The sequence below is a fragment of the Trichomycterus rosablanca genome, chromosome 15, assembly GCF_030014385.1.
Source record: "Trichomycterus rosablanca isolate fTriRos1 chromosome 15, fTriRos1.hap1, whole genome shotgun sequence".
NCBI lineage: Eukaryota > Metazoa > Chordata > Actinopteri > Siluriformes > Trichomycteridae > Trichomycterus > Trichomycterus rosablanca.
Window position 1 is genome coordinate 19,609,326 of NC_086002.1, and position 12,120 is coordinate 19,621,445.

Below are 12,120 nucleotides of genomic sequence, written 5' to 3' on the forward strand. Positions count from 1 at the left end.
ATTTGTTATGTTTTATTATTTTCTTTGCTTTAGCACCACCTAAGCCAGAGCCTCATGTTTTTTTTTCTTTATTATGTAAATTTATATTGTATATATTTTATTTATAGATTGTACCATAAATATCTGTTTCGTGAATTGTTTTTCTCATTTTTTCCAGTAAAAAGTCAGTACAAGCCAAAGTTTGTGTCTGGGTCTGTTTGCTCTCTGCTACTCTGGTACTTCACAAAAGGTTTTTTTTTTTAGATACTGACCCCATCAATACCCCTATACCATCAAAAGGGGTCGTAACATTATAGTAAAATGAGATCTTGTAACCTATGTTTAAAATTATTTTTGTTGCCGCCCTCTGGTGGCACTTTTGGAGAATTGTAAAAAGTAATATGATATGTTGAAATTCCCAGATTTTACCAATTCTTCCCTGTCTCAGGTCCGCAATCTTGGTGTCATTCTAGACTCCACTCTTTCTTTTGAATCTCATAAAACATGTTGCTAAAACTGCTGATTTTCACCTTAAGAACATCTCTAGACTGCGCTCCTTTCTTTCATTCTCTGTAACTGAAACTCTCATTTATGCACTAATCACTTCCCGACTAGACTATTGTAATGCTGTTCTTTATGGGCTCCCTGTCTCCGGGCTGAAGAGGCTACAGCATGTACAAAATTCAGCCGCGAGGGTCCTAACACATACAAGATCACGTGATCACATAACTCCTTCACTTAAACAGCTCCACTGGCTTTCCATCCAATACCACATTCAATATTAGGTTCTTTTGTTGGTTTTTAAGGCCTTGCATGGCCAAGCACTTACATATCTCACTGATTTACTTTATCCATACTCACCTACTCGTTCACTTTGGTCATCAGATGAAAACGTACTTGTTGTCCCCCCTTTCAGGCTTCGTTCTATGTGACAGGGATTTTAGTATATCTGGTCCCAAACTCTGGAACTCCATTCCTGAGAAGCTCCGAGCATGTACTTTGTTTTGGCTGAGCGGGAGTCATCTCTTCCCCTCCTGCGACACCAACCAGACAAACCACCAAAGTTTTTTTATGTCGTGTTGTGTATCTTCTCTGGTAGTTAAAAGTTTAACTTAGTTATGTAATTTTTTTTTTTTTTTTTGTTATTCATGACGTTTTCTCCTGGTAACAGTAGAGAGAGAGGCAGGAAAAACATTGTATTTTGATTAGTTTAGTACCTTGTACGGTGGCCAAGAAGTGCAAAACAAATTAACATTTTAGAAAACAAAATTACAAAAAAACAAAAACAAATTTACAAGAGCTGAAACACTTTTACCAATGCCGAGACACATTTACAAATGGCCGATCTGACGGAAATGGTAGGTACAATACACAGGAAGTGCTTGTTGCTTACCTGCTGCCAATCAAACTGTTTCTCGGGGGTAAAGTGAACGGAGTTTGTGATGGTAACGCGAAACAATGTTTTGTCTATTTTGTGGAAATAATTTCATCCAGTTGACCTGCTTTTGTTTTTCTTGTGGGAAGTTTTTAGATTGTTTGTGCAGATGTTTAGACGTGGCCTGTGCATCTCTATCTACCGTCCGCTTCTCTAAACATCTAAGGAATTCAACAAGAAAAACAAAAGCTGCCAACTGGCTGAAATAATTAACACAAAATAGACAGAACATTGTTAATTAGGGACGGAACATTTGATACCGAGGCTTTGAAGCTTGTTTCACTTTTGTAACACTGGACTCAGTGTATCAGAGCTTGTATTAAACCAGCAGGAATGTGCGGGACTGATTCAAAGCTTTGGTGCTTTTATCTCACTGACTATATAAGAGACAGTCAAACTACACTGTAATAAGTAATGTGTAATTTTTTCTACACAACTACTAGGGCTGCACGATATATCAGTTCAGCATCATCATCGCGATGTGTGCATGCGCAATAGTCACATTGCAGGACGTGAGATGTCATTTAATGCAAATTAAATCAAATACGTCATGCTTCAACTTTTTTGCTGCTTGACACAAAACTAAAATTCACACCGTTCTCATTTTCCATGACGTATCTACACCAGTGTGTTTGAAATCCTAGTGAGCCGCCTCGCCGTCTTACTGCCTACATATGCAGCTGCCTCAGTAGAGAGGATTCTAATAAGTCATTAACTTTTATAAGGCAGGTTATTTAAACGCGCTACTTAGCGATTCCATCGGGTTTCACGTTTAGCATTTAGCATCTTGCCATTAAAACCAATAGAATGATGTGGGACGGCGCTAACATGTCATTATAACATCTCGATTCGTGTACAGATAACTGTTACATTTGCTGACAAGCCCAAACTTGCAAATAAAAACACTCGTTAAAAATCAATAATTATTTATTTACGTTTGAAAATAACTTTGTCCGCACCGTCAGCCATGTTTACTTTTCTGTGAGAGAAGAGATGCCGCAATGAATTCTGGGATTGCCTTCATCACTAAGAACACGACGGATGCTCACTCGTTCTTGAGTCAAAATAACATTGAAATATTAAGATGCCTCAGTAGTGAACTTAGTAAGGCATCTCGGATTTGGAACAGGTGTATAGCTGCTCTTTTGTTTGTAGAGTTTTTTTAAAAATAATGTTTACTACTTGAAGAGGTTTTGATTGTGAAATAAAATATTAAATGACCCATTTTGTCAATCTTGTTAATTCCCTCATGTGATCTTGAAGCTTTCTTAGTTTAATGCTCAGTTTCAACCGAGTACAAAGATGTAGCTTGTCATAATCTCTTGTATCCCTTGTAGGCACCACCATTTTTTCACATATGAGCCCCTTATTTAGAGTAAGATACATGCATTATTAATATTATTAATATATATTTTTTTAATATCGCAATATATATCGCAGGAAGAAAATAAATCGCAATGTCAGTTTTTTCCAATATTGTGTAGCAACAACTACTGTGTCCTGTGGTCTGTAACATGTTTTGTGTCATTTCTGGCCACTTTTTACACAGACACGTAAAGTAACTCCAATAGTTAGTCTACACATTTATGTGTAGAACTGTGAGAAAATACATTGTTTAAAAATATGTATTTATTCAATTTTAATTACATTTGTTGGATAAAATAATGGCATTTCTGACTAGAAACATAGATTTTTTTTCCCATGGAAGATTAAAAATAAATTAATAAATAAAAATATGCGTTAACCAGTCACATTTCTCCTATCAAGTATATCTGTGTTTCATGGTTGATTCCCTCTTTTTGGACCATGCAAGGAAAGGAGCAGGACTCATCCTTATTGGTAAGATGCAAAAGCAGTGGGGTTTCAAAATAGTCTAGTACTGAGTATGTTTTATTAATCTTTATTTAGTTCATGTTTATCAGTGTTTTGTTGTGTGTTTTATGAAGTCAAGCAAAGCTATAAAAAGTAGGTTTTAACCCTGTGACCTTTTTTAACTTACAATAGACTCACAATAGACGTAGTAAAGTAAAAAAGGAGGCACTGAATTACATTAATATAAACCTAAGTTTGCTTTTCTGTTCCTATTCAGTAATAAATGTTCCGTTAAACCTGACTAGTCTTTCTTTTTATTGGTATTATTTATCGTTAGCTAACTGGCTAACCGGTAATCGGACTTTTAGTTTGATCAAAATGGCGCCACAACAGAATGACTGTGGATGAGGTTACCATAGCAACCCTCTGTGTTTTCAGTGTTCTCAAGGTAACTTACTTAACTGATCTATCGGGACTTTGTGATTACACTGATTGAGTAACATTATTGAAGTTAAATCTCATTATGAGGAGCGAATTGTAATCATTTTAAAATTTTTAGCTTAGTTTAGCTCAGTTCGTTTTACTGAATCGGTTCTTTTAAATCATCTGTTTAAACGAATCGAAAAACTGAATCGATTGATTCATTAGTGCTTAAGAGGCCCTAATGCAGTCGGTTCGGAAGTGCAGAATTGTTTCGGAAGAATCGGTTCTTTAAATCGAATCGTTAGCAACATTGCTTATTGTTATTAGCATTAAAGCTGGTAGTGGTGGATATATTTAGGGTAAAGCACAACTCTTCCAAAATTTATCATCCGATTTACTTTATTCTGGTAAAGGAAACATTTTAGCTTGTATGCTGTAACTGTAGTTTTCAGGTGACTTGTTTAATAATTTGTTAAACAGCCTATGTGAATAATTAGAGACATGACAAATTTGGAGGAATATTAGTTGTGTTCTGATTACTCATTTGGTTGGTTGACTAATCAGATTGTTATTCAAAATATTAAATGTTGTAAATGTCTAATTTAGTTAATATTTTGTATTGTGATTACACAAGACTCTCTGAGAGAGAAACACAGTACCTTGTAATGATATTTTTGTCTTTCTTTTAGGACAGAGAAACAGACGTTTTACGAGTTTTTGCAACAATCTTTAAGAATGGAAAGAAGTTCAAGCAAGATATATTTTGTACCTTTACTGTTAAACTGTTTGTAATCTTGTTTTAATGTATTACTTGTCACAAAAAAGAATGTTATTTAAACATTTGTAATATTATACAGTAAAATTAAATGGCTACATTTGTATTAGTCTTTATTTTACCCATTTTCTTGATTACACATAATCAACACACATTGTGTAAGAACAACACATTGTGTGTGTTAATTATCCTAACACGGTGGGTGTGCAAAAAACAGGATGATACATTTACTGTGTTTAAATCAACATATAGTATGTGTCGTCCCTGAGCACACTCCTCACATGTGTTGAAATTCCACACAGTGTGTGTCGTTTTTAACACATTTCTTTTTAGAGTGTAGGGTTACCAACCGCCCCGTAAAATACAGAATCGTTCTTTATTTGGAGACTAAACGTCACGTTCCGTATTGAACTGATACAGGACGAGCTTTGTATGAAACAGAAGGATACTGCTGCTACCGTGCGAATTAGAAAGCGTTTGGTTATTATATTAAGTAGTATTCGCTTTAATTCTTAGTAACGGTGTGTGTGCGCAGGTTTATCAGCATAACAACCTGTTTAATACACCGCTGTATGAGTAGCGCAGTGAGCAGAGTGCCTTGTTTTGTCTAAAATATGGTTCTGACTTATTATTATAAAGAATGAAAATAATATTTGTTAAACACCCTAAATAAAACATTTTGATAATGTTCTCATGACGGTGTAAGACACGTTATATTTTTTATAGGTGCAACCCTAACCACCCCCCTCCTCCCTCACTCAGCTATTTTCAGCACAATCAGGAAAAACTTCAAAAGCTTTAATGAGGCTTCATCTGCACATCACTATTGTTTAGTGTTACCGTCACAAACTCTGTTCACTTCATCCCTGCAAAACAGTTTGATTGGCAGCAGGTAAGCAATGAGCACTTCCTGTGTATTGTACCTACCCTTTCCGTCAGATCAGCCGTTTGTAAATTTGTTTCGGCATTGGTAAAAGTGTTTCAGCTCTTGTAAATTTGTTTTTGTTGTTAATTTGTTTTGCACTTCTTGTCCACTGTAGTTTTTCCTCAGTAAATCGATCCACAATCGATTTGATGTTTTTTTTTTTTGTAACTAAAGTTTAATTTTAATAATTTTGCAGTTTTAAACATGTTAAAAAAAGAAATTCAACAGGGCTTCTATGCAACCCTTAACCCTATTACAATGTACTATAATCGCCATATTTGTCGCATTTTTTAATATTGTACAATTAGGTGAGACAAACAGCAATTAGAGACATGCCAATGTAGCCAAAAAATAACCCATACTAGGATATAAGACAGAGTAGGAGAACAGAGCAGTGTATGATAAAAAATTCATATTAGGTCAAACCAGTAAAATTGTAGTGAAATTGAAATAAAACAAACAAATAGCTTTAAAAACCTTTCAGTGCTTGTGAAAGTAGCATTAGAGACATGTTAGGATAAAAAAAATACTAAAACACCTGCAGTGGTGTAGGAGGAGGTGTAGGGTGAATAAAACATGAGGGTAAAATTGTGTTTAGGAATGTGTAATATATAAATGGACGCTTGTGTTTGTTGCTAGCTTTTGCAGGTGTGTGTGTGAGAGAGAGAGTAAAAAATGTAAGTAAAATAGGTGGATATGTCTCACCTGGACTGCTAGAGCCATTAATGTTATGTTAAATTTGGTGTTAGGGTCATGAATGAGTGATTAACTAAATAAACAATGAATACATTAAACAAATAAATAAATAAAAATTGATTGAATACGTTTTCAGATTATTCTGTGCTGAACAATACTGACTTATAAAGTCTTTATAAGTGACATCTGTGTTAAAAATGTGTTTGTATATTTCACTATATTGTGAGAAATGGGACGTTATAAGTCATATTCTGCTAAAGCATAACGTTTCATAAACATATTTCAAAGTCAGACACATCTTGGTTAAAGTGAAAGTGATCTTAGCTGTGTATCAATAAAAGCCAAATAAGTGAAAGAAGACATTTTATGTGTCGGTGTCAGCTGTGTTAAAGCTATTTCTGAGTTAAACATTAAAAAGTGCATCTTTATAAAAGAGATGTATCAGATAAATAACTAAAATAGACTTGAATCTGTTTTGTGAGTGTTAGAAAGATCAGTAGAATGTGAATGTTGGAGCCATGTGTTGTTTTAGAAATGTGTCAGTATATGTGAACTTAAAGCTGACACGGTGATGTTCTGTAGATCTTACAGCACAAATATGTAGGAATAACTTAAATGAATGTTAGTGTATTAAAATATTCTTCTTATTATCACCATTATTATTCTAAATTGTTATATTTACTTTTTTTTTTTCATTTGTTCTTTCAGTTACATGACAGTTAAGCACCCTGGACTCGACCTAGTCCTGCTTGGTAGCTGTGTTTTACTTCGCACTAAATAGCCTATTTTTCTAGTAGAAAAGGAAGCTCACATCCGCTTATAAATACATGTGGAAAACACCAAGGCTTTGTTTGTCCTTTTCAGTCTGTGTCTACAAGAAGATCGGGTTTCCTCAGCATATTTTTACGTGTAATAAGATATGAAATGTGCGCTGCGTCGCTTTACGCATCAGGAGCGGTGTGCTGTTTTAGCAGAACACAAGGAAACAGAGCATCGTTAGGTTCCCTTTGCGGGCTTTTACATGAACGAGAGAACTTATGTTCGGCCGACGTGCACTTTATTACCTCGTATTTTATATCAGGACTTGTATTTTAATCATTATTTGCCATGAGAAAACACAAGTGCGCATGTGTCACGGAAGCACACAGACGCTGCGCTGGTCGAGTTGAGTCTACACAGTTCTCATGCTATAAAGCCCCGCCCCCTCTCGTAAGAGGGAGGAGTCTCTGTACAACAGAGCACAGCGCTTCACTCGCTCTTTCTTAGCGCCGTTTTAGCTCCAACAACGATGGTAGAAGAAGCTCCAGCACCGGCCAGCTCGGCCCCCGCCAAGGCTCCTAAAAAGAAGACCGCGGCCAAACCCAAGAAAGCGGGTCCCAGCGTCGGCGAGCTGATCGTGAAAGCTGTTTCCGCTTCCAAGGAGAGGAGCGGCGTGTCCCTGGCCGCCCTGAAGAAAGCTCTGTCTGCAGGTGGATACGACGTGGAGAAGAACAACTCCCGCGTCAAACTCGCCGTCAAAAGCCTGGTGACCAAGGGCACCCTGGTGCAGACCAAGGGCACCGGCGCCTCAGGCTCTTTCAAGCTCAACAAGAAGCAGACCGAGGCGAAGAAGCCCGCGGCCAAAAAAGCCGCCGCTCCTAAAGTGAAAAAGGCCGCAAAGAAACCCGCCGCTGCAAAGAAGCCCAAGAAGGTAACAGCCAAGAAGCCCGCAGCTAAGAAGTCCCCCAAGAAGGTCAAGAAACCCGCTGCTGCCGCTAAGAAAGCCACCAAGAGACCCAAGAAGGCTAAGAAGCCGGCGACCCCCAAGAAGGCAGCCAAGAGTCCTAAAAAAGCCAAGGCACCAAAGAAGAAGTAAACATGTTTCTGTTTTATTACCTTCGTTTTCTTAAAACGGCTCTTTTAAGAGCCACCTATTTCCTCCCATAAAGAGTCGCGTTCCTAAACACATACATACATATAAGCATGCATGCAAACATACAACTATTCATACATGCATCCATATTTTCTGGAGAGTGTAATAAGCAAGGAGTTAAAAACACTAAGTATAACTGGTACCGTTTTATGTGTAATAATGATTTTGTCACACATCCTCATAAAACTGTCCGTATAAATGTGTATATGTATGTGCACTCACGTATATGAGCTCTTTACATAATGTAATTGTTAGTGTAAATGTTATTGTGACATAATATAATGTAATTGTTGCTTAAGAGAATCTTTTCTGTATCATACATTACACGGGCGGGAGACAAAAATTATGGTCACCGAGTAAATGTTTCTTGTCCATTGGAGAAAATAAAGCTGATGGAGTGGGAATATTTTTTAAACAACCTTTTGAAACTATTAAAGTTAGACAAATAATTCCAGGTAGAATTCTTTTAGTAGATTGCTTTTTTCAACATAAAAAAATCAGGGTAATTAATTAATTAAATGTTTTAATTAAGTCAAATATGGAACTATGGAGTGTTTTAAAAAGTCAAATAAGACCCCTTTTTAAACGTAAATGTAAAGAATTTAACTTTAGAAAATTAGCATTTTGTAAAAATGTAACACAAGCCATGAATAGAGGTGCAATTTGGGTTGGAAAAAAAGAATATTGGTCAAAACAAAAAGGTAAAAAGAGATTAAATATACCATACTACCAACTCCTTTATGGAGACTTTGTTAAACATGATCATTTAAATATAGACTGGATAAATCAAACCAATAAAGATATTTATAATATAATTAATAATAATTAAAACTAGGTGTAAAATGATAATCGAAAAATGCAACATAACCCCAGATATTGTTTTTAAACAAATTGTATGTCATCTTAGAAGACTAAAAAATGAAGACTTGCACACAAAAAAAACTCCACTTCCTTGGTCAATATTAAGATTGTGATTTATTATTATTATTCTTTTTTTCACTCTGTAAAAAAAATTAGAGTATAAAAAGAGAAAAGAAAAGGAACAAGCTCTGAGAATATATATTTTTTTCTGTATTATTTTATCCTACAATTGTAATAAATATTTGAACAGATGTAATTATCTTGATGATGTATTGATTCATATACTGTATATTTGTAATGTGATTGAATTCTGTCAAATAAAGCTATTTAAAAAAGGAGAACGGAGGAAAAGAGAGGGGAGGAGGAGCGGGGCAATATGTGAGGGGCGTGTATGTGTTTCCCTGGGACATGACGGCGCGTTTATGATTGGCTCAGCTGTGCCTTCGCTCTAAGCCAATAGGAGAGAGCCAGTTTGCCTATATCATACCCAGAGCCGTAGATAGAGAGAGTTGCGACACTCCTTGATCTCGCCGCTACGCGGTCACGTGGTTCATGTAACCCTCCAATAGTTCCAAAGAAACCCGGCGCTGTCATGTTCTCAAATGGGACAGGCAGCAGTAAATGAAATATTAAACGCTAAATAATAAACATTTGTACAATTTCTGGGTATTTTGAACTGCGTTTACATTTACTGCATCTGCTTTAATGTCAATTTGGTATATAAAGTGGAAGATTGATGTTTATAATGACTTGTTAATAGGTCGTTCTTGTTAACACACAGTACATTATATTAGCATACATTACATAATGCGATATCATTAAGTAGTAGAGACAATATACAGTACAGAGATAAAAGTTTTTTTATGTTTTGTTTTTTACATAAACTAATCTCCCTTCACTTTCCTGAGGATTCATAATAATAATAATAATCATTTTGGCTAAACACTCATGTCACTCAGTCATGTGCTGGATTCATAAGGTTTACCTGCACTGAATGAACAGATTGATAAACACACTACCGTACCTTTAAGGTACAGGAAATAGCATTCATTCATCTCTTATTTCATGAGTGATTAATAATTGATTCCTACATGTAATACATTAATGAATTCATTATGAATATGCACTAGTTCATTTTGTCTAATGTAAGTGGTGGACAAGGTACACAAACCATGTAGTTGAGTTAAAGTAGAGATATCCAAGGTAACATATTACTCCAGTAAAAGTAGTAGTAAAAGTAAAAATACTCTTTACCTCCACTAAAGTACTAAACTAAATTTACCTTCAAATGTACTTAAGTATGAAAGTAAAAGTATAATGAGTTATTGTGGTTCTAATGTTTTATGATCATTTCTGTAACAAGACTCTTGATTAATTAACTCATTTTAGGTGAAAAGACTCGTGTGTCATTAATTAAGCTAAACTGACTAAGCTAAATTCAGTTATACCTATTAATTAAGATAAACATGTAACATTTAGTGCTAAGCAAATGCTAAACAATAACAGTATTAAGTATATTAATGACATTAAATTCATAATTTTTTTAAAACAAAGCAACATACAGCTAAAATTGCTTGATAAGTAGTGGAAATGAATGGGGCTCTATGGGTTGTTTGGAACTATCCGCTTGTTAAGTGGTGACGTGTCGACCTTATGATACGTCACATCCGGGTCCAAGTTGGCCGAGTCCCTCGTATTTTCAATATGCCACAGTGCTGTGTGCCGTATACTGCTTCAAGGTCCGAGTCGAAAAAAAACTACCCAACTGTCTTTTTACCGCTTTCCTTGCGATTAGATGTCATGAAGTAATATTTTTGTTCATAATTCAATGTAAAAAAGGTAAACTGTCATTGTATATTCATTACACGTGTTTCAAGCTTTTTTATTTTATTTCATATGATAATGTGAGATTCTGGATTTTTACTATACAAGCTATAAGCTATACTGATTAAAAGTAAAACCAAAGAGTTAGAAATGTCAGTTTTCATGTAATGAATTAAAAATATGACCGCTTACCTCTTGATGAGGTAACATGAAATGAAATAATGACATGAACTTTTCATGATATTCAGATTACCTGAAGTACACTAGTGTACTGCACATCTTGTCTTATTTGTATCTTAATGTATGTTTCTAATATATATGTATATGTATATAATAAGACCTTTTCTCGTCCAGACCGCTATTGAGAAGGACTAGACATTTATGACTCGGGTAATGTTTGTAAATCCAATTTCCAACGACAGCAACACGAGTTCCTTAAGTTTTCCACAAACAGAATTTATTTTAACTTTCTTCTTACATTGACTTATCCGTTAATCCAAGTTTCTTATAAAAACTCACTATGTTCGCAATTGGCGTATAACAAACAAAACTACGATCATAAATCTGTTGCTCCACGTCCTCTTTCTTTCCGTATATTTGATAAATATTGTCAGTATATAGAGTCAGTACAATTCTGCCCCCCCCCCGCAGGCTCCACCGAAGAGGACTAATGAATAACAGCATACACTGATTACCAGGAAAAATCATCATTAGCTGAAATACCAAGTCACCTCAAATAAGTATTCTTTAACCAAACAGAAAATATTTATGACAATAAACATAGATCATTACAATTAGTGCAATATGGATCTTACAATATATATATAAAAAGGTTCACAGGTTTAGCCATAGTTGTTTGCGTTTGCGATTAGGTTCGTTTGGCCCCGGAAATGACGCGTGACGTCACACTTAACAAGCGAATACAGAGCTCCACAACCCGGAAGCTGCGCAGAAAAAATGTCCCGCCCCCTTTCCAACGGTTCCCTATGGGAGTGTCGCCACTCTGTTCTCTCTACCGCTCTGATCATACCGTTTCGAGCTCTCGCTTAGTTTACTTCAGTTCTGTTCCACGAACACATCTGATCATCACAATGAGTGGACGAGGGAAGACCGGTGGTAAGGCTAGAGCTAAGGCCAAGACTCGTTCATCCCGTGCCGGCCTTCAGTTCCCCGTGGGCCGTGTTCACAGACTGCTACGTAAGGGTAATTACGCCGAGCGTGTGGGCGCTGGTGCTCCTGTCTACTTGGCTGCCGTGCTGGAGTATCTGACCGCTGAGATCCTCGAGTTGGCTGGTAACGCCGCCAGAGATAACAAGAAGTCTCGTATCATCCCTCGTCATCTGCAGTTGGCCGTGCGTAACGACGAGGAGTTGAACAGACTGCTTGGAGGTGTAACCATCGCTCAGGGCGGTGTACTGCCTAACATCCAGGCTGTTCTGTTACCCAAGAAGACCGAGAAAGCAGCCAAGGCCAAGTAA

At 36.3% G+C, this 12,120-nt stretch overlaps 1 protein-coding gene across 1 annotated transcript; it reads left to right on the top strand.

The window, feature by feature from the left end:
* Window positions 1-11,733: 11,733 nt before the first annotated feature.
* Window positions 11,734-12,120, top strand: LOC134328969 (histone H2A-like). The gene has a single exon (XM_063010207.1). The coding sequence runs from the start codon at window positions 11,734-11,736 to the stop codon at window positions 12,118-12,120; it is 387 nt and encodes a 128-aa protein (XP_062866277.1).